An 18,242-nucleotide genomic window follows, 5' to 3' on the forward strand; every position below is an offset into this window, starting at 1 on the left:
TATTTTTCCTAACAACAGGGAATTTTTAAATTCCATGCATGTTCCTATGAGCTTCACACAGTCCTCAGAAAACAGATGATGAAAGTGAGCTAAGGCGAGCTAAGATTACCAAATACTACAGAGCTAAGTCCAGGCAAACCATGAAAGCTCACTCCTGTGGCCACTCAACACTGCTGCTTTTATGGAAGGATGTGTTCAACGTAGAACTGTTTCTCACAGTTTCTGTTGTTACTTCTTAGAGGTTTATTTCTTAGATAGGAATGATTAATAATTCAGACAGTTAACTAAATCACATTTCACTTCCAATTTATGAAAATAAAACTTTGAGGGAGGAGGTTATAATCTAACCCCTACTATCCAAGTCAACTTCCTTAGGATAAGTCCACTGAGGCACTTAAAAACCTTCTCCTAAGGTGATGGGTGTTTAAAATACACAAATGTAGTCAAACTCAGAAGGGAAAGTGAAACATGCAGAAAGTGAATCACTTCTATGCTGTTTCACCAATAAGCAAGGGCATGAGCCTACCTTTGAATCGACACTCAAAGGGGCCAGTAAGTGCTCTGCTCAGAAAATACTTAATGAATCAATTACACAAAGTTATATAACACAAATGCAATCAAAATTGCTACATTAAAAAAAGTGATTAATTTTCTCAGGTTCTTTTTGGATTGAATAAATGTAAAAAAAATGTATCAGTAAACATGTGAAACAAAGATACATTCTGAGAATAGCTTTATTTAATCCAAGTTAAAAAAAAAAAAAGAGAGAAGGATTTTTGGAAAATTCTAATGTAATTGTACAAATCAGAGACTTTCTGTGATGGTTAATGCTGTCAACATGACAAAATCTAGAATCAGCTGAAGATGGGCCTCTGGGCATGCTTGTGGGGAATGATCTTGATTGCATTAATTGAGGTAGAGACCTGCACAGCATGGATGGCATTTTCCCTAGTTGGGTACTGGACTGTACGAGAAAGGAAGCTGAGTAGTTGCAGGCATTCATGCTGTTCCTGACTGTGGTGTGATGTGACTAGTTACTTTAAGCTCCTGCTTCCCTGACTTGCCCTCCATGATGGACTGTACCTTGAACCATGAGGTAAAGTCAACTGGTCCTTCCTCAAGTTGCTTTTCTCAGGGTATTAGATCACAACAACAGAAAAAGACAGTAAGAAACACTATCTTCACACTCTAGGACAGAACTCCCTGAGAAGTTCTACAATGCCACCAAACAGCCTACCAGCAGCAGTCACAGGTCACAGGGAGATGTCAGGTCTTACTTGGGCCAAGTGGATCTTCTTCATGGCTTGGGATCCCCGCACATGAGCCCTTTCAAACTGCTCCAATCTCTCCTGTGCGGCCTGCCTTCGTAGTCCTTCCAACCGCCTAGCTTCTTCTTCAGCAGCCAAATGAGCATCTGGCTAGCAGTCAATCAACACAATTTTAGATCTTTTTTTTTTTAAATGTGAAACACTGAAATAGCTTTAAAAAGCAACATGACTAATAGAATTTTTCCTACTTACATAAAATTAAATAGTACAAAAGTTTTTAATATATGCAACCACAACATTTGGCTATAAAGTGATCAAATTATTAGTATAGAGTCTTATAAATACATTTTAAAACACATCAGGCTTCGTGCATTCAAAGATAGTACTCCATGATTTTTAAGAAATTCCTCTAGGGCTAGAGGGCACAGTGGTTGAGAGCACTGGCTGCTCTTCCAGAGGTCCTAAGTTCAATTCCCAGCACCCATATGATGTCTGACAACCATGTGTAACTGTAGTCCCATAGGATCTGATGCCCTCTTCTGGTATGCAAATGGACATGCAGATAAAACACCCATATACATAAAATACATAAATATATAAATCTTAAAAAAAAAAAAAACAGAGAGAAATTCCTCTAAATAGCAATGCTGACTCAGCTGAGGGCAGAATAATGATCTGAACATAACCTTGGTTTCCTAGAGCTCATGCAGACACAGCGACCATGCCAGTTATGCGTCCGATACTCTTCATTATTTGAACATCTACTTTCAAATACACACACCATTTTATTTAACATTCATCTTATTTTAAGTATGTACATGTGCATCCATCAGTGCAGGTGCCCTGGGAGTCCAGAAGAGGGCATCTGATTTTCTGGGGCTGGAGTTAAAGCTGGTTATGAGAAGTCCTCTACAAGCACAGTAAACACAACTACTGAGCCATGTCTTCAGTCACATAGGCAGCATTTTGAATGTAATCAGGAGTGAAAAACTTTGTTTTTTATATGATCAAATTCTATCAATAAATTCAAACAATAATAATGAAAACAGAAGTTATTAACTTTACATGCAAGATTAAATGCTCCCAGAGTGGGTATGGTGGCTCACTCTTGCAAACTGGTACTTAAGAGATTGAGTTTAAGGCCAAAAAGGGCTAAAGTGAAACACTGTCTCAAAGAAAGAAGATGAAAAGTCCCCAGATAGTGAGATAAAATAGGTAAAGATAATGACAGTAAGAAGGACTGCACTAGCCAAATGAGCCTACTAAAAGGAGTTAGCTGACAGAAAGCGGTGGCGCACGCCTTTATCCCAGCACTCGGGAGGCAGAGCCAGGCGGATCTCTCTGAGTTCAAGGTCAGCCTGGTCTACAGAGAGAGTTCAGGATGGCCAGGACTACACAGAGAAACCCTGTCTCAAAACACCCCCCGTCCCCCCCCCCAAAAAAAAACCAACTTATACAAATCTAAATAATGCCAGGCAGAACAAAAATAGGTTAAATAAAAATTACAATAAGCACAGAACATTAAACAACACTTCACCCATTCAGGCCTTAAAGTTTTAATGAAAAAAAAATTGCTATGGAATTCTCCTCTCTTGAGGATGAATTTAAAGCAGAATGTCAATTCTGAAAAAATCGAACCGGGGACCTCTCGCGTGTTAGGCGAGCGTGATGACCACTACACTACGGAAACCCCCTACACAATTCTGAAAAAATCATGAGATGAAAAACTTTAAAACAATATACAACATGAATGATAATTATGTCTAATCCAGAGATAATGGAGTAGGCAATGTGAAGAATAAAAAGAGGGTTGGGGATGTAGGATGTAGCTCAGCTATAGCTCTTGCCTAGCACATACAGGGCCCTGTATCCAATACACAAAACACACACACACACACACACACACACACACACACACACACACACACACACACACACACACACACGTGGGGGGGGGTTGGGGATGGCCGGACAACTTTAATTAGTTAATTTTGGTTTTTTAAAATGGGTTTCTCTACATAGCCCTGGCTGGCCTTAAACTCACAGAGATCTCCGTGCCTCTGCCTCCCGAGTGCTGGGATTAAAGGTGCCCAACTGAAAACTGTATTTTAGAGCAACAAGTATTTAATATTGCACAAATTCCAGAGTAACTATATGTAAGCTAGAGGCAGACATATGTGTACACGTTGGGGCCAGAGTTTGACTGGGTTCTTCTATCAATCTCTACCTTATTTTTTTAAACAGGCTCTCAGGGAGCTGGGAGCTCATGGACTCAGCTATGCTGGTCAGCCAGCCATAGATGCCAGGGATCTGCTTGCTTTGCCTCAACAATGCTATGGTTACAGATGTGTGCTGCCATTCCTAGTTTTAATGTGGGTGCTGGAGAATCAAACCTAGGTCTTCCTGCTTACAATGTGGCAGGCACTTAGGAAATGAGCCATCTCCCCAAACCCTATAATTGTAAACAAATTTAGTTTTCAAACCTACAGGCTGTATGTTGACTTCAGCACCCATATTAATCAGCCAACCAAAATTTTGTTGTATTTAAAATCCCACATTAATGCTGTATTGATAACTGATTTCCCTAGTAGCCTAATATATACAATATGAAAAAGTATTATAACTACAGTTACACTAGGAGTACCAGTACATGCTTTAATCTCAGCACAGAGGCAGAGGCAAGCAGACCTCTGTGAGTTCCAGGTCAGCCAGGACTATATGGTGAGGGACTTTCTCTAAAAAACAAACAAGACCAAAAAAAAAAAAAAAAAAAAAAAACAGGAAAAATGACTGTTACAGAGTAACAGCAATTATAATAAGGAAATATCAGTTGTTCCCTCTTAACACTGGCAGGGACTTCTAAGTCATTGATGGAGACCAGCTCCCACTTTTTTCCCCAGGGTACTCTTGAGGAGGGAGAAGTGAGAAATATATAGATAGAAATAAATATCAGTTAGAAACACAGGATAGCTCGGGAAAGCCTGGGTCAAAACCCACCAGCCCCGTCTGTCTCTCCTAAAGGGCTTTTAAAGGAATGCCAAGGGGTAGAACAAAAGACCTCCCCGCAGCACAGCCAAGTGCAGACCATCCCAAACACCTGGTGGCCATGCACGTGGTCGAGCCATCCCCTAATGCAGCCCTGCTGTTTAAAGCAAACTCAGATCTGACTAGGAAGCTTTTGTGGGCTCCCACAAGTCATAATATTATGAAGATAAAGGAATGGGAAGACAGCCATTCTGATATTGTTGGTACTTTTTAAAAGGCAGTGCAATGCATTTTATCAAATATTTCAGTTTGGAAGCAGGAATTTTTCCTCTAGAAATATATTCTTTGTTTTTTTTTTTTTTTGGTTTTTCAAGACAGGGTTTCTCTTGTAGCTTTGCGCCTTTCCTGGAACTCACTTGGTAGCCCAGGCTAGCCTCGAACTCACAGAGATCCGCCTGGCTCTGCCTCCCGAGTGCTGGGATTAAAGGCGTGAGCCACCACCGCCCGGCGAAATATATCCTTAATATATAGTCACATATAGATATAAACGTATAAAATTATTATGTGTCTATTATTTAGTGAAGCATGAATTATGAGGGGGCTGTTAAAAATCCTTTTTCTAGGGACTGGATAGAGGGCTCACCAGTTAAAAGAACAGTGGCTATGCTTCTGAAGGACCCAGGTTCAACTCCCAATACCCATATGGCAGCTCACAATACTCTTCAATTCCAGTCCTAGGGTATCAGACAACCCTCCTCTGGCCTCTGCAGGTATCAGGCATGTGATATGGTACACAGACACACATACAAGGCAAAACACCCATAAACATAAAAAAAAAAAATCCTGTTTTTAAACCTTAGTGTGCATGTCTATACATAAAGACAGACTCTAATTCATATGATATTAACTATTTTGTCTTCTGGTGATAGGATCATTGATGTTTCTCCTAGTTTGCCTTCTATACAAAGTTCCATTTCTGCAAAGGATCTATTATTTTATGATCAAAAGTTTTAAAGCCTACTTTATGTTATAATAAAACCTATTTTGTACAATGCATGATAAAAATATATTTACCATTTTAAAAAACAGTCACAAATAGTCATATACTTCTTCCATTCATACGGAATAACCATATATCTGACATGAAAATTCAAAACACAATTTACAAGGCTTTTTGTTTTCTTTTAACCTAGGATAGTTAGTAGGATTGTTTAAATTTTGAGAACTGGCCACACCAGATGTAGACTCAAGATAAAACTCAATGGAATAAACACAGAACAAACAGTAAGTCAATCACCTGCTTTGTGCCCATCTGTCTACTCACAAAAGTGGACATATGATGGTAGGTGGAACTATTGGTCTTCAATGAAGGAATTCTGTTTATTTCAATGTTCTGGAAAATAGGACATAAAATAAGAGTTTAGGTTAAAAGCACACATTTTCAATAAATCTAGATCCAATGCAAAAAGTAAAATTGTTTTTATTTTTGAAACAGTATTTTGCTATGTAGCCTGATTGGCCTGGAACTTACAGCAGTCCTCCTGCCTCAACCTCCCAAGTGCTGGGATTACAGGTGTGCACTGCCACAAAACAGTGTACTAAGTCATGCTATGGTTTGTTCTAAAATTTGTTCAAATTGAATCCCCACTAGGAGATGTTAGGAGGGAACAGGGTAGAAATTTCTGGGGTTATTAGGGAAGCTCTTGTAACGAACAGATTAATCCTTTCAAGTGATTAATGAATTCCAAGGCTGTTTCTAAGGTGAGTCTGCTACAAACGCCGGTTTGCCTAGATCTCCTTATTTGTGGCTTTGATGCTTTCCATCAACTCATGACTGCCAGTAAGAAGGCTACTGCCAGATGCAGTTCATCAGTCTTGGACCATGAGCCAGTCTTCTCTATGAATTACCTCGCCTACTGCACTGTATGATTAAAACAGAAAATGCACTAAAACCAGATCAATGCTAAAATCTGCTTAATAATGAAATAACTTTTAATCCAGAGTTAAATTACTTCAAGTTTTAATAAAAGTACTAGATATTATAATATTTCAAAGACCTTCTAGATATGTATATTATAGTCAATGTTTTTATTGCGGTTCAGAAGTTCACTCTAACTTCCAAGTTATTTAAAGAGACATTTATTTTTGTTATAGTATCTCCTACACGATGCCCTTTACTGGGGACTGTTCCCAGGGAGGTGCTCTTCCACTGAGCTCCATCTCCAGAGCACTTTCAAATCTCCTGAATAAAAACATGCTTATGAGACACACCCAATCAAGTGAGAAGCACAACTAATCACAAAAATTCCACTAGAATTCACATTAGTCTCACTTGTCAGTGTTTAATCACGTATTTAGTTCTGGTCTAGAAATACTAGCGAATATTTAAGCATACCAACTGCACAAGTCTCAGGAAGATGAATTGAGTAGTTCTCTGCTTCCACCACTTCGGCATAAAAGTAGATTTAGCCCATCACAGTTTATCATGACCTCATAAGTAATTAAATCAATTATACTAACAAGGGATTTCTGAGTGTCCACTCTGTCCAAGCTAGGTACTGTACAGAAAATAAAGTAACAGTCCAATTTCCTTGAGTCTCTTCTGTACCTGGTACCGGCACTGTCCCTCAGCTCTGATATAAAAAGAAGGCACACAGTAAACTCTATGTCACATGGTCATGGTGACAGTCATTGTGGGACTCACAATGTGTCTGAGAAAGCACCTGTTAAACCACAAAGAGGTAACACTGACAAGTTCAGAGGGAGTGTTAGGAATTGTATGTGGCGGGACCCCCCCAGAAGCAGCGGTGGGCTGGCAGGCAGCAAGGGGTTCAAGAGGTGCTCAACTCGTGGGAGGAAAGCGGAAGAGGAGGAGAGGGAAATGGGCAGAGTTTTCCCTTAAGAACAGGCTTTTACGGCAGGGCACAGAGTGGCACCAAAGGGCAGGATCAGAATATTAACAGGGAGAAGTATGACTGAGAAATGATCAGACACAGCTTTAACATAAATGAGTGGGAAAAAACAAACAGCACTCAAATAAATACAAAACAAGGAAGACAGGATGAAGGAAAACCAAATGAATGGGCTAAGAGAACGACCTAAATAGCTTCTGAAAACTAGACACCTTGGTTCTTCACCAAACCAATTATCTAATCAGAACTTTGGTGATAATGTCTAGCACTAGTATTAATTTTTTAAGCTCCCAGGTAGCAAATGTTCAGTTGAAATTGAGAACAAGTCAGAAGGTGTTGAGGGGAACCTGGAAACACAGGGAAGAAAGGGTGAGAACAGGGTGATCCCATTCAAAGTCTTATAACTGAGGCAAAAAAAAAAAAAGAAAAGAAAAGAAATTATAAACAAAAAACATTTCCCACTAATGAAAACATTAGCTGATTATTTTATTTCTGTGATAGGGTCTCATGTAGCCCATGCTGGCCTCAAACTTGCTATAGTTGATGGTCTTATACTCCTGATCCTCCTGCCTCCACCTCTGAGATTACAAATATGTGCCAGGAGTTAATTTGTGAACTAAAGTTCAGTACAATTACACAACACACTGGGTAGTGGTGGCGTAAACCTTTGATCCCAGCACTCCAGAAGGCAGAGACAGATGGATCTCCGAGTTCAAGGCCAGCTTGATCTATAGAGAGAGTTCAAGGACAGCCAGAGCTACACAGAGAAACCTTGTCTCAAAAAAACAAAAACAAAAACAAAACCCCAAAATACCCCAGACAAACAAAACTTACTTCTTCACAAGGATATTAAAAGCTGAATATAAAACATGATTCAATTTACAAGCAACTTCTAAGAACTAGTACTCCCAAAATCAAGGTAGTTAGTTATACATACAGACTGAAATCGGGACTCCCTGCTAAGATTTTAATTGCCACCAATCCTTAGTTAAAACACAATTTCCAGTGAGCTAGACTTTAGAGTTTCATTAAATAAGTCCATGGACTGTCAGCACCGTTAGGATGATTTACAAATGATTTTAAATTGCTCAGACAATATCTAGCTTCCAGGCTGTGTTCTGCTCTGCTGTAAGCTACCACTGGACTTAAACTACCAGGGTGCAGGCTAAAAGCAGAGCTCATCAGTACTGACATTGGCTCACCCAGCAAAGCGGGTGTATCCAACAAGTCTCATAACTACAAACAGAACAAGCCTGTTTTTCTCCTGTATCTAGTACTGTCTCCAAAGGCAGTGCAAAAAAGAAAGAACATGCTTTTAAATGTGCACTATACTACCTCAGACATTACAGTGCTCACAGCACTGAGGTTTTCAATGAGGTTACTATGGCTGTTTACATTTGCAGACAGTGCAGACTAGTTTACCTCAGTGAAGTCTAAAGAAATGGATCCATGGGAAGCTAGTGGCGCAGGAGAAAGATGAGGACTTGGAGACTCTGATCTTGACATAAACTCTGGTTCTCTACTCAGGTTAGTCAACCTTGATCTTCACCTTTCCTCACACGTGAAGCAGGGATAACTGATACTCTGCATTGCTATCACAGTGAGTAAATGCGACATCCTAAAACCACAGATATGCAACAGCGCCCACTCACTACACCACAGGAACAGTTCTTGGATAAGAGTTTAGTATATCCAAATTATATTCTTTCCTTGGATCAAATAAACAAAAACCTTGTTTTTTATTTGTTTGCTTGGTTTTTCATGAGTGGGTCTCATCTCACATAGTCTAAGGTAGCTTCTAACTTGCCATGTAGGCAAGACTGGCCTTGAACTTTTTTTTTGTTTAATTTTTTTCATTTTACATTCAAACCACAGTTCTCCCTCCCACCCTCACCCCAACCCCCCCACCTTCCATCTACTCCTCCAAAAGGGTATGGCCTTGAACTCTTGATCTTTCTGCCTCCACCTCCAGGAGAATGCTGCCATGCCCTGCTAAGATATTCTTAGTTTGAGAAGCTTAAGTAGTTTACACATCTTTCCTCAGGTTTCTCCGTATTTGAATTTTTATCTATGTGAACAAACAGTGACCCAGATGTACTGTATTTTCTGTATATGACACAAGGTCTTAAAAGGTACACCTTACCTTCAGGGTCTCCAAACACTCCACAACTCAGCCCTTTAAACAAAGTCCTAGTCTTTCCTTTGGTATCACAAACTCACAACCAGCTCAAAACATATTCTAAGACACTGTTCTTTCCCAAACACCTGAGCAGGTCTGAATGAAGAACCTACTGTAAAACATTGTTTTTTAACCAAAAAGAATACAATCACCCATATCTTAGTTTGTAAGAGCTATATAGCTATAAACAACAACACACAAGGAAACACACAAACAAAGCAAGGCTCTCTGAAGACTCAGAAGTGGGGCTGTGTATGTTCACAGGGAGCCAGTCATCTGCTGGGCTAGAGAACAAAGAAGCACTTGAGAAACATGGATTCAGGGCCAGCATGAAGAGCTTTCTCCTCTATGATAGGAACTTCAGAAAGAGAAATAATGACAGTAGCTGTGTATAGAATAAAATTCAATACCTTCAGAATGATACAAAAATGAAAGACATCCACCCCCGCTGCCAAGGGGGGGGGGGAGCAACAACAAATGTGCTGCCCTGGAATTGATAATTCTACCTATCCTGCACTCTGAAAAAGCATTTTACTTCAAGAAGCTAAAGTTATTTTGGCTTATGAATATTGGAAAATAATAAAAGCTATCAAAAGGCATCCTAGGTTAAAACACTGCCTGCACTCTACGATCTTGCATGGTCCTGAGGGAGTGGCTGAAATAGGATACTTTCACCTGGGCGCCACTGGATCAGGTGTTACATGGCAGGTGGCCTAGTGAGAGCAGAGAAGACAACAGAAGGGAAGACCCCAGAGCCTGACACTCATGCTGATCTCTCTCTCTCTCTCTCTCTCTCTCTCTCTCTCCTCCCTCTCTCTCTCTCTCACACACACACACACACACACACACACACACACACGCACACGCACACGCACACGCACGCACACAAACAGGATAGACATACTCACACCAGTATTAAGTTTTCAAGCTTTTTTTTTAGAAAGTCTCTATTTAACTTCTCACATAAAGTAACTGTAATTTTGACAGTCATCTATGTAGCCACTCCAAAGACTATAAAATGCTAATATAAATAAGAGAACCGATTCTTTCTTTCCTTTTCCCTTAGAAACAAAGTCTTACTGTTGCTCACTAGTCATTTCCTGCCTCAGCTTCACAAGTGCTGAGAATGTAGGTATGAGCCAGCATGTCCATTCTAGTACTCATAAAATTCAACTCTTTTAAACATGTAAACAAAATTGAGTCTAATCACAAAGTACACACCTTACTACTATAAATAACTTTCTCATGACCTTATGACTGTAAACCGAGTTTTAAATGTATCTGAGCTCTACTTCTTTATTAGATTGTGAGAGGCCAAATCCAGAATGTGGGCTGTCTATAAAACAACTAATATAACGATTTTTTTTTGACAAATACAGGCTATAAAAAATAAAAAGCCAGAACAATTAGTAGGACTATAAAAACCAAAACCACTATGCTTCGAAAACACAAAACTCCCACTGGGGAAACCTGAACACATAGTAGGCATTAGGTAAAACTGAGAAAAATGTCAGTACTATTATTTTTTAAAAAATTCTTAAAAACATATATTGAAGTATTTATAGGTAAAACAATCTCTAAAATTTTAAAATACTCCTATATTATTACACAATTAAAACTTGTTTAAACTAAGCTCTAGGCAAGTCACCTCAAAAGGGGCTGGGACAGGAGGTGGCAGCCTGGCCACTTTAGCTGATCTCTCTTTTTCCACAAGCAACGCTTCCTTTCGAGCTTTTATGTGCCTTAAAAAATAAGAGATGCCACCAATTAGTCTCTTAGGTAATACCTGCTGTCACCAAGAGGAACAGAAATGCATTTACTTGATATCATTACCCAGAGCTAAAAAGATAAAAGCCAGAGACTCATCTTCTAGCCGAGTCCACACTCTGTAGTTTGACCAAGCAAACATGTAAGAACATGTTTACCAACCACAAGAGGCTTATCTAAAGACAGGAGGGTCAACTGAATAATCATAGAGAGCAGTGGTTCTCAACCTTCCTAATGCTTCAACCCCTTCATACAACTCCTCATATTGTGGTGACTCCCAACCATAAAATTATTTCATTGCTACTTCATAACTGAAGTTTTGCTACTGTTATGAATCTTAATGTAAATATCTGATATGCAGATGGTCTTAGGTGACCTGTGAAAGGGCCCTCTGACTCCACCCTCAGGTTAAGGACCATTAGTCTAGAGTTCTTTACAGGAAGAGCAGAACTACAAATGGTAAAGACAGGTCATTGTATAAAATGACCAGTGCAGACCAGTAACAACACACAAAAACTATTAACAACTGAAGCTCTCCAGTCCACCTTGTGTTTTGTGTGTGTTGTTGTGTATTTTGTTCTGTCCCTGGCTGGCCTAAAACTTGGTATGTAGACCAGGCTGGCCTTGAACTTACAAAGATCTGCCTGCCTCTGCCTTCCAGGTGTTGGAACCAAAGGTGTGCACCACCATGTCCTACCCCAAGATCTCTTTAATGCTCTTAACCACACAGATTTTTTTTTTACTTCCTTTTTCCATCAGAGACAGTTTTGGGTTGATATTAAGTCTGAACTGTCCACACATTTCTTCAGAAACTTAGCAACTGCCACTGAACTCAGAATGTTCGCTCAGCTAGGTAAAGCATCCCCACTGCATTAGTGAGCACAGTTCAGAGTGCAACGACACAACCTTCCTTACTGTGTCCGTCCTTACACAGCCTCCAAAGGCCTCGCTTTTCAGCCACATTGCCATCAGCTGAAAACATGGTCAGAGGTATCATGTTACCTGGTTCTCTGCTTCATTAGCATTTCTTTTTGACTTTTCTGCACTTTAAGGGCTTCTTTATGCCTCATTTCAGCTTTTCTTTTTCTTTCTGCTGCCCGCCGAGCCAGAGCATCCAAGTCAGGTTCCTAGAAGTATATATGGCTTAAAAAGTCATTTTAGAGTAGATCAACAGAAATGGGTCTATTTGATATCAACACAGAAGCTATCTTTTTTTAAAAAAGATTTATTCATTTATTTTATGTATATGATGCTCTACCTGCATGTACAACTTTATGCCAGAAGAAGGCATCAGATCTCATTACAGATGGTTGTGAGCCACCATGTGGGTGCTGTGAATTAAATTCAGGACCTCTAAAAGAGCAGCCAGTGTTCTTAATTAATCACTGAGCCACCTCTCTAGGCCCAAAGTGACCTTTCAGTTCTGTCATCCCTTCCCATAGTACACAGATATTTTCCAAAGTATAGGAATGATACCGCTACTGCCATACCATAATAGTAATCATTTAGCTTAGCATAAAAACATAAAATATCAAGCTACTTTGGACAAGGGTTAAATTAACCAATAAAATTTTTTATTTAAACTAAAACATCAAATTTATAGTAATATAGTAGGCTGTCTTGTCTGCAAAAATCATATGAGTGTCATTCAAATGAGTTAGGCTTGGGAGGATGTTTAAACACAAGGCTGATCGTGACCCCAAAAAAGGTAAAAATAAATCACTAAAATAAGTAACTTAGAACTTAGGGCTATTGGTAAAAACACACAAAAACCAAGATGCCACATCACCTCAAGGTATTCCTTTTCCTCAATTAATTGTTACTAAAGATTAGTCTTCTTTGGTGCCAGCCTGTTTTCTGTGTGACTGACTCTGGGATGACAAACTGTCATTTCTTTCCTTTGTTCTTCCCCGTTTCCATTTTATTTAGTTCTGTTATGCAGCCTTGATTGACTTGTAACTTACTATCCTGACCAGGCTGGCTCAGAGCTTAGGGAAGTCCTCCTGTCTCTTTTCTTGAGGGCTGGTATTACAAATATCCACGTGTACCACACCTGGCCAAACTGCTATTTTTCCAGCCCTAAATCACAGTCAGCAACAAAGGAGCTCAAGGACCTGCTCAAACACTGAGCTTTCCTCTGCCTTTAGGAAAGTCATCAACGAAAGCTAAGTGCATGTGTACTCACTACTATGTATTTAGAGGTCAGGGATGAATTTGAGTCTGGAAATCTGAATTTAGTTCCCCAGATCTAGTCAAACTGCTTGAGACAGACAATTTCTGACTGAATAGGTTACCATCTTTTATACAGGCAAGAATGAGAAGAAATAATGCTAACTTGGATGTGGGAGCCCGTTCTGGGGTTCCTCGTGGCTTTACCCAGCAGGTCCGAATAGAGGATGATCAGGGCCACGGGCCTGAGTGCAGGTGTCTGAGATGGCCTGCACTTGGCTGTGCTGGGGGAGGAGGTCTTTTGCTCCACCCCTTGGCGTCTCTATAAAAACCCTGGACCAGAGACAGTCCGGGCCCGTTGGAATAGGTTCCAGGCCCTCTCGAGGCTATCCTTTATTTTCTATCTGTTTATCTCCGCAAGACTCTCCGCTATAAATCCTTCTATCTAATATTTCCTGCTGCTCGCACTCAAGAAAACTCTGGGAAGCTGTGGGGGTGGTGGGTAAACGCCCCACACTTGGACACCAGAGGAAGAAAGGTGTGCTTAGCATGACTTATAAGGAAACAACACCATTATTCTCACCGTAGATTAAACTGATTGAGAAAAGGTCAGCTTGCTCTCCCAGTTCTATACGTTAAAACACGTTTCTCATGTCATCATTCAATAAATCTAGTTTAGTATAACCACACTGCCTCAGTCAGTGATGAGATGAGCCACTCACATTTTCTTTAGCCTGTCGATGTCCCTCTCCCATATGTCTTAAACTTGCCAAATACAGTTTTTCCAAGTTTTGTATTTTCTGGCTTTGTGCTTCTTCCCATTCTGCCCTTAGCTCCTCAGCCAAACGGGAAAACTGCTGATTTCGCCTCTGTTTTATGTCTTCTCGTCTCTGGAAGGCAATGCCCCTTTCTTGTTCTCGAACCTGAAAGATGAGTATTTCATACAAAACATATGAAGGGGGTTTAAACATTTTTTAAAATCTAATTGAGAATAGGAATTCAAATGAATTCTCTTCAGGTGTATCAATTTTCCTAAATACTTGTTAAGTAAGGATTATGGTTAGCAGAAAAACCCAACTGACAAGAGAAAAAAAGGGGAGGGTTACTCAGAGATGTTTTTATTTCATTCATTTATTTATGTATATGTGTGTCATAGCACAGGAGCCAGAGTTCAACCTGCACGAGTTCCCTGGGATGAGGGTCCCTGGGATAGGACCTGGGTTGCTAAGCTTGGCAGTAAAGCACCTTTACCTACTGAGCCATCTCAGCAACCCCCAAAGCTATTTCTAAAGTCTCTTAATTGATGTGTGTGGTGGTATTGTGTTCCCCAAAATATTGTGTACTCTAATAAATTTATCTGGGGTCAGAGAACAGACAGCCACTAGATACAAAGGCTAGAAAATGGTGGCACTCACACCTTTAATCCTAGCATTCCAGAGATAGAAATCCCTCTGGATCTCTGTGAGTTCAAGGCCACATTGGAAATAGCCAAGCATGGTGACACACGCCTTTAATCCCAGAAAGCCAGCCTTTAATCCCAGGGAGTGGTGGTAGAAAGCAGAAAGATATATAAGGCGTGAGGACCAGAAACTAGAAGTTTTTGGCTGGTTAAGCATTTGGCCTGGTTAAGCTTCAGGCTTTTGAGCAGTAATTCAGCTGAGAGCCATTGGGATGAGGACACAGAAGCTTCCAGTCTGAGGAAACAGGACCAGCTGAGGTGAGATAGCTGGTGAGGTGAGATAGCTGTGGCTTGTTCTGTCTCTCTGACCTTCCAGTATTCACCCCAATAACCGGCCTCGGGTTTGATTTTATTAATAAGAACTTTTAAGATTCCTGCTACAGATGTGTTTCAACTGCTCTCTCTACCCTCAATAACATACAAAATGCTAAAATGGTAAGGTGATTTCACAAGTTTCATAGCCAAAGAGGTCAGATAAGGGTTCCCTCTCCAGGGTATATCATCTCTGATTCTAGATAGAAAGCTATTACTTTACTCACAAAGGCTTAACTTTAGAAATTTCCTAATACATTTGTCTTAGAAGCTGATATAAATAGTCTGTTTCATCTTTCCAGTAGTCTTCTCCAGATTCTTTCTAAGCTTCCTTTTCTAATTTTCACCAACTATGGATCATTTAGAAATGGGGCAGTAAGATTTTAAGAGCCAGAAATTGAGGGAAATTACTGCAAAATAATATCTCCTGGATATAACCGAACCGAACTGTTGTATACATGGACTTATGGTGGCTGACACAAGACCTGCGTAAGATCAAGCCAGACATTACTCCTGAATGGAGAGGGAGTGCTCGTGATGCCGCACGCCTAGCTAAGGAGCTCCTGGGAGCTGATAGCTGCAGGGAGTTAGTTTACTTCAGCATGTGGCCCAATGGTAAGCTGCCCACGCTCCAGTGGATGGCAGTACACACATGCAGGTGCAGGCAGAATTAAAGGAACTCAGTGGGAGGAAAAAAAGTAAAAGAAAAAGATGGCATGAAGTAGGGAGAATGTGAGCGGAAGTTGAGGAGGAATGGAGGGTGATGAGAGGGGTGGATATGCTCTAAGTACATTGCATCCACATATGCAATTACCAAAGAATAAAAATTCTATATATACACACATACAGATATATGTATATGTACATTTAAACAACTATTTTCCAATACTTGAGTTAAACACTATCTATTTTTCAACTCTTCTCCAATCTACTTTCCATTGTCTTATGTTTCAAATGTTCCAGAACTGGTTTATAAACAAGAACCAAGGCTCTTTCAAGGACAGAAAAAGCTCATAAATGCAACATTTCATTTAAAACGATCTAATCCAAAAAACACCAAGGATTTGAGGAAGACAAAAAATTTAGACTCCAAGTAAATGATACCTGAAGCAATCTTAGTTTCCGTCTTCTTTCATAATCTTCCTTCAAAATGAAGGCTTCCTCATTAGGACTCAATCTCAGTTTTCCAGTGTTCATCACCTTTCTTTTCATTTCTGCGTATTTTAAATATAAAGGATCTGAATTGAAGAGAAATAAACAGAGGAATGCCTATAAAATATATTATTAAAATAGGGCAACAATTAAAATAATGTCAAAACTTCAATCTGTTACTTACACGTGTGTGTGTGTGTGTGTGTGTGTGTGTGTGTGTGTGTGTGTGTGTGTGTATGTATATATAAAAGGGCATAGGTAAACAAAGTCTAACTTATTCACAAGCAGTCACAAATCTGGTCTTTAGCCCACAGGCTGTCGAAGGGATGAGGGAAAAGGAGGAGGAGGCAGGACTGCTCAGAAGTCTGTCTACCCCTAGCAAACTGACAATATTTCAGGCCTTACTTTTTCCCTGTTTTGGCATTTCCAGAATTTATTAAGCACTTAAAAAATGTGCTGGCACTGAAGAAATGTTTTATCAAGAACAATGTAATACCGGTAACCTGTACTTGAACAAAAAAAGAAAGGTAACTTTAAGGGCCCCTGGTTTGCTGTACACAATTTGATCACCTAGTGCCACTAAATGCCATTGAATTTTATCAATTCCAAGGGCTTAGTCTAAAAGTTTCCTCAACAATTACAAACATGTTATACTAGTTTAGAATAAGGGTTCTATTGTTTCAATAAAACACCATGACCAAAAGCAACCTGGGAATAAAAGGCTTATTTCAGCTTACAGTTCCACATCACAGTCCATCATTGTGGGGAGTCAGAGCAGGAACTCAAATGGCAGAAACATGGAGTCAGGAGCTGATGCAGAGGCCATGGAGGCATGCTGCTCACTGGCTTGCTCCACCTGCTTATACCACTCAGCACGGCCACCCCAAAGATGGATCAGTACACAGTGGGTCTCACCCTTCCACATCATCATCAATCAAGAAACTGTATTACAGATGTGCCCACAGGCAGACTTTGTGCAAGCATTTTCTCAGTTGAAAATCCTCTTCCCAGACAACTCTAGTTTGTGTCATGGTGACACAAACTAACCAGGATTATGTTATCCTTTTTTAAAAATGACCATTTGAAAAACAACCTATAGAATAATTCTAATTGGACACAGGAAGTACTTAGATTCCCAGGTCTATTATTCTACTGCTGTTTTTGGGGTGTCCTTGCTGCCCACCCTACGCTTCCTTTCTGTCTCTGGTTCTGAGATGGAACTCAGGGCTTTGCACCTGTTCATGCTTCCACTGCGCTATAACCCCGCTCCTCTTCTCTAGAGCTTCAATTTTAACACGCTCTTAGTAGCGGAGTGTGGTATTGGAACCTAGACTGGGATAGCTATAGCTGGTGGAATTTGAAAACTCTTTCCAAGTAATTTTGGGACCAGTCTGCTCCCATGATCACTCAGCATCACCACCCCATTATGATTTTACCTGAGGTAAGTGCACATATCTCTGGTCTCTTCTCAGTGATGAGCAGGCAAACTATATCACTGGATATTTACAGCTGTGTGAAGTGAGCTTAAGCTTAGCCTCTTCTTTTTTTTTTTTTTTTTTTTTTTTTTGGTTTTTCGAGACAGGGTTTCTCTGTGTAGCTTTGCGCCTTTCCTGGAGCTCACTTGGTAGCCCAGGCTGGCCTCGAACTCACAGAGATTCGCCTGGCTCTGCCTCCCGAGTGCTGGGATTAAAGGCGTGCGCCACCACCGCCCGGCTAAGCTTAGCCTCTTCTAAGGAGCTGTCCTCTATGAATGACCTTGACTCACTCGTCTCACCTAAATACAGACTATCTGGATGCATATTTAAAAAGCGATGGCTTATCCTTTAGTTTTTCACTAATTACTATCTGTCTTTTGTAGAGTGATAGTAGCTATAGGGTTGTTTTTGTTTTCGTTTTTAACTCTCAATACTCAAATAAATATAGTAACTTAAAAACACTGTTTCAATGAAGTGCTAGGATAATCTAGTAGGAACCAATACATTTTTCAGTGAATTCTCCATCACAAGTGTGGCCAGGACAAATATGGTCTTATTCATCAC

General features: G+C 40.1%; 1 protein-coding gene across 16 annotated transcripts in view; it reads right to left on the bottom strand.

Moving 5' to 3' along the window:
- The window catches only part of Cep295 (centrosomal protein 295), a 45,454-nt gene that overhangs the window by 25,603 nt on the left and 1,609 nt on the right, over window positions 1-18,242 (bottom strand). For 12 of the 16 annotated variants that reach the window (XR_013052608.1, XR_013052609.1, XR_006073929.2 and 9 more), the window contains exons 2-7: window positions 16,156-16,289; window positions 14,003-14,203; window positions 12,114-12,238; window positions 10,993-11,086; window positions 5,551-5,646; window positions 1,278-1,418 (exon numbers count right to left, since the gene is read on the bottom strand). Coding sequence is in view for 9 of the 16 variants with exons in the window: in XM_076575687.1 (XP_076431802.1) it covers window positions 1,278-1,418; window positions 5,551-5,646; window positions 10,993-11,086; window positions 12,114-12,238; window positions 14,003-14,203; window positions 16,156-16,289 (791 nt within the window). In the remaining 7 variants the exon portion in view is untranslated. Of the gene's footprint in view, window positions 1-1,277; window positions 1,419-5,550; window positions 5,647-10,992; window positions 11,087-12,113; window positions 12,239-14,002; window positions 14,204-16,155; window positions 16,290-18,242 lie in introns of those variants that run through there. The other 4 variants (XM_076575691.1, XM_042280434.2, XM_042280439.2 and 1 more) reach the window with 3 other exon arrangements.

Source organism: Peromyscus maniculatus, chromosome 7, assembly GCF_049852395.1.
Source record: "Peromyscus maniculatus bairdii isolate BWxNUB_F1_BW_parent chromosome 7, HU_Pman_BW_mat_3.1, whole genome shotgun sequence".
NCBI lineage: Eukaryota > Metazoa > Chordata > Mammalia > Rodentia > Cricetidae > Peromyscus > Peromyscus maniculatus.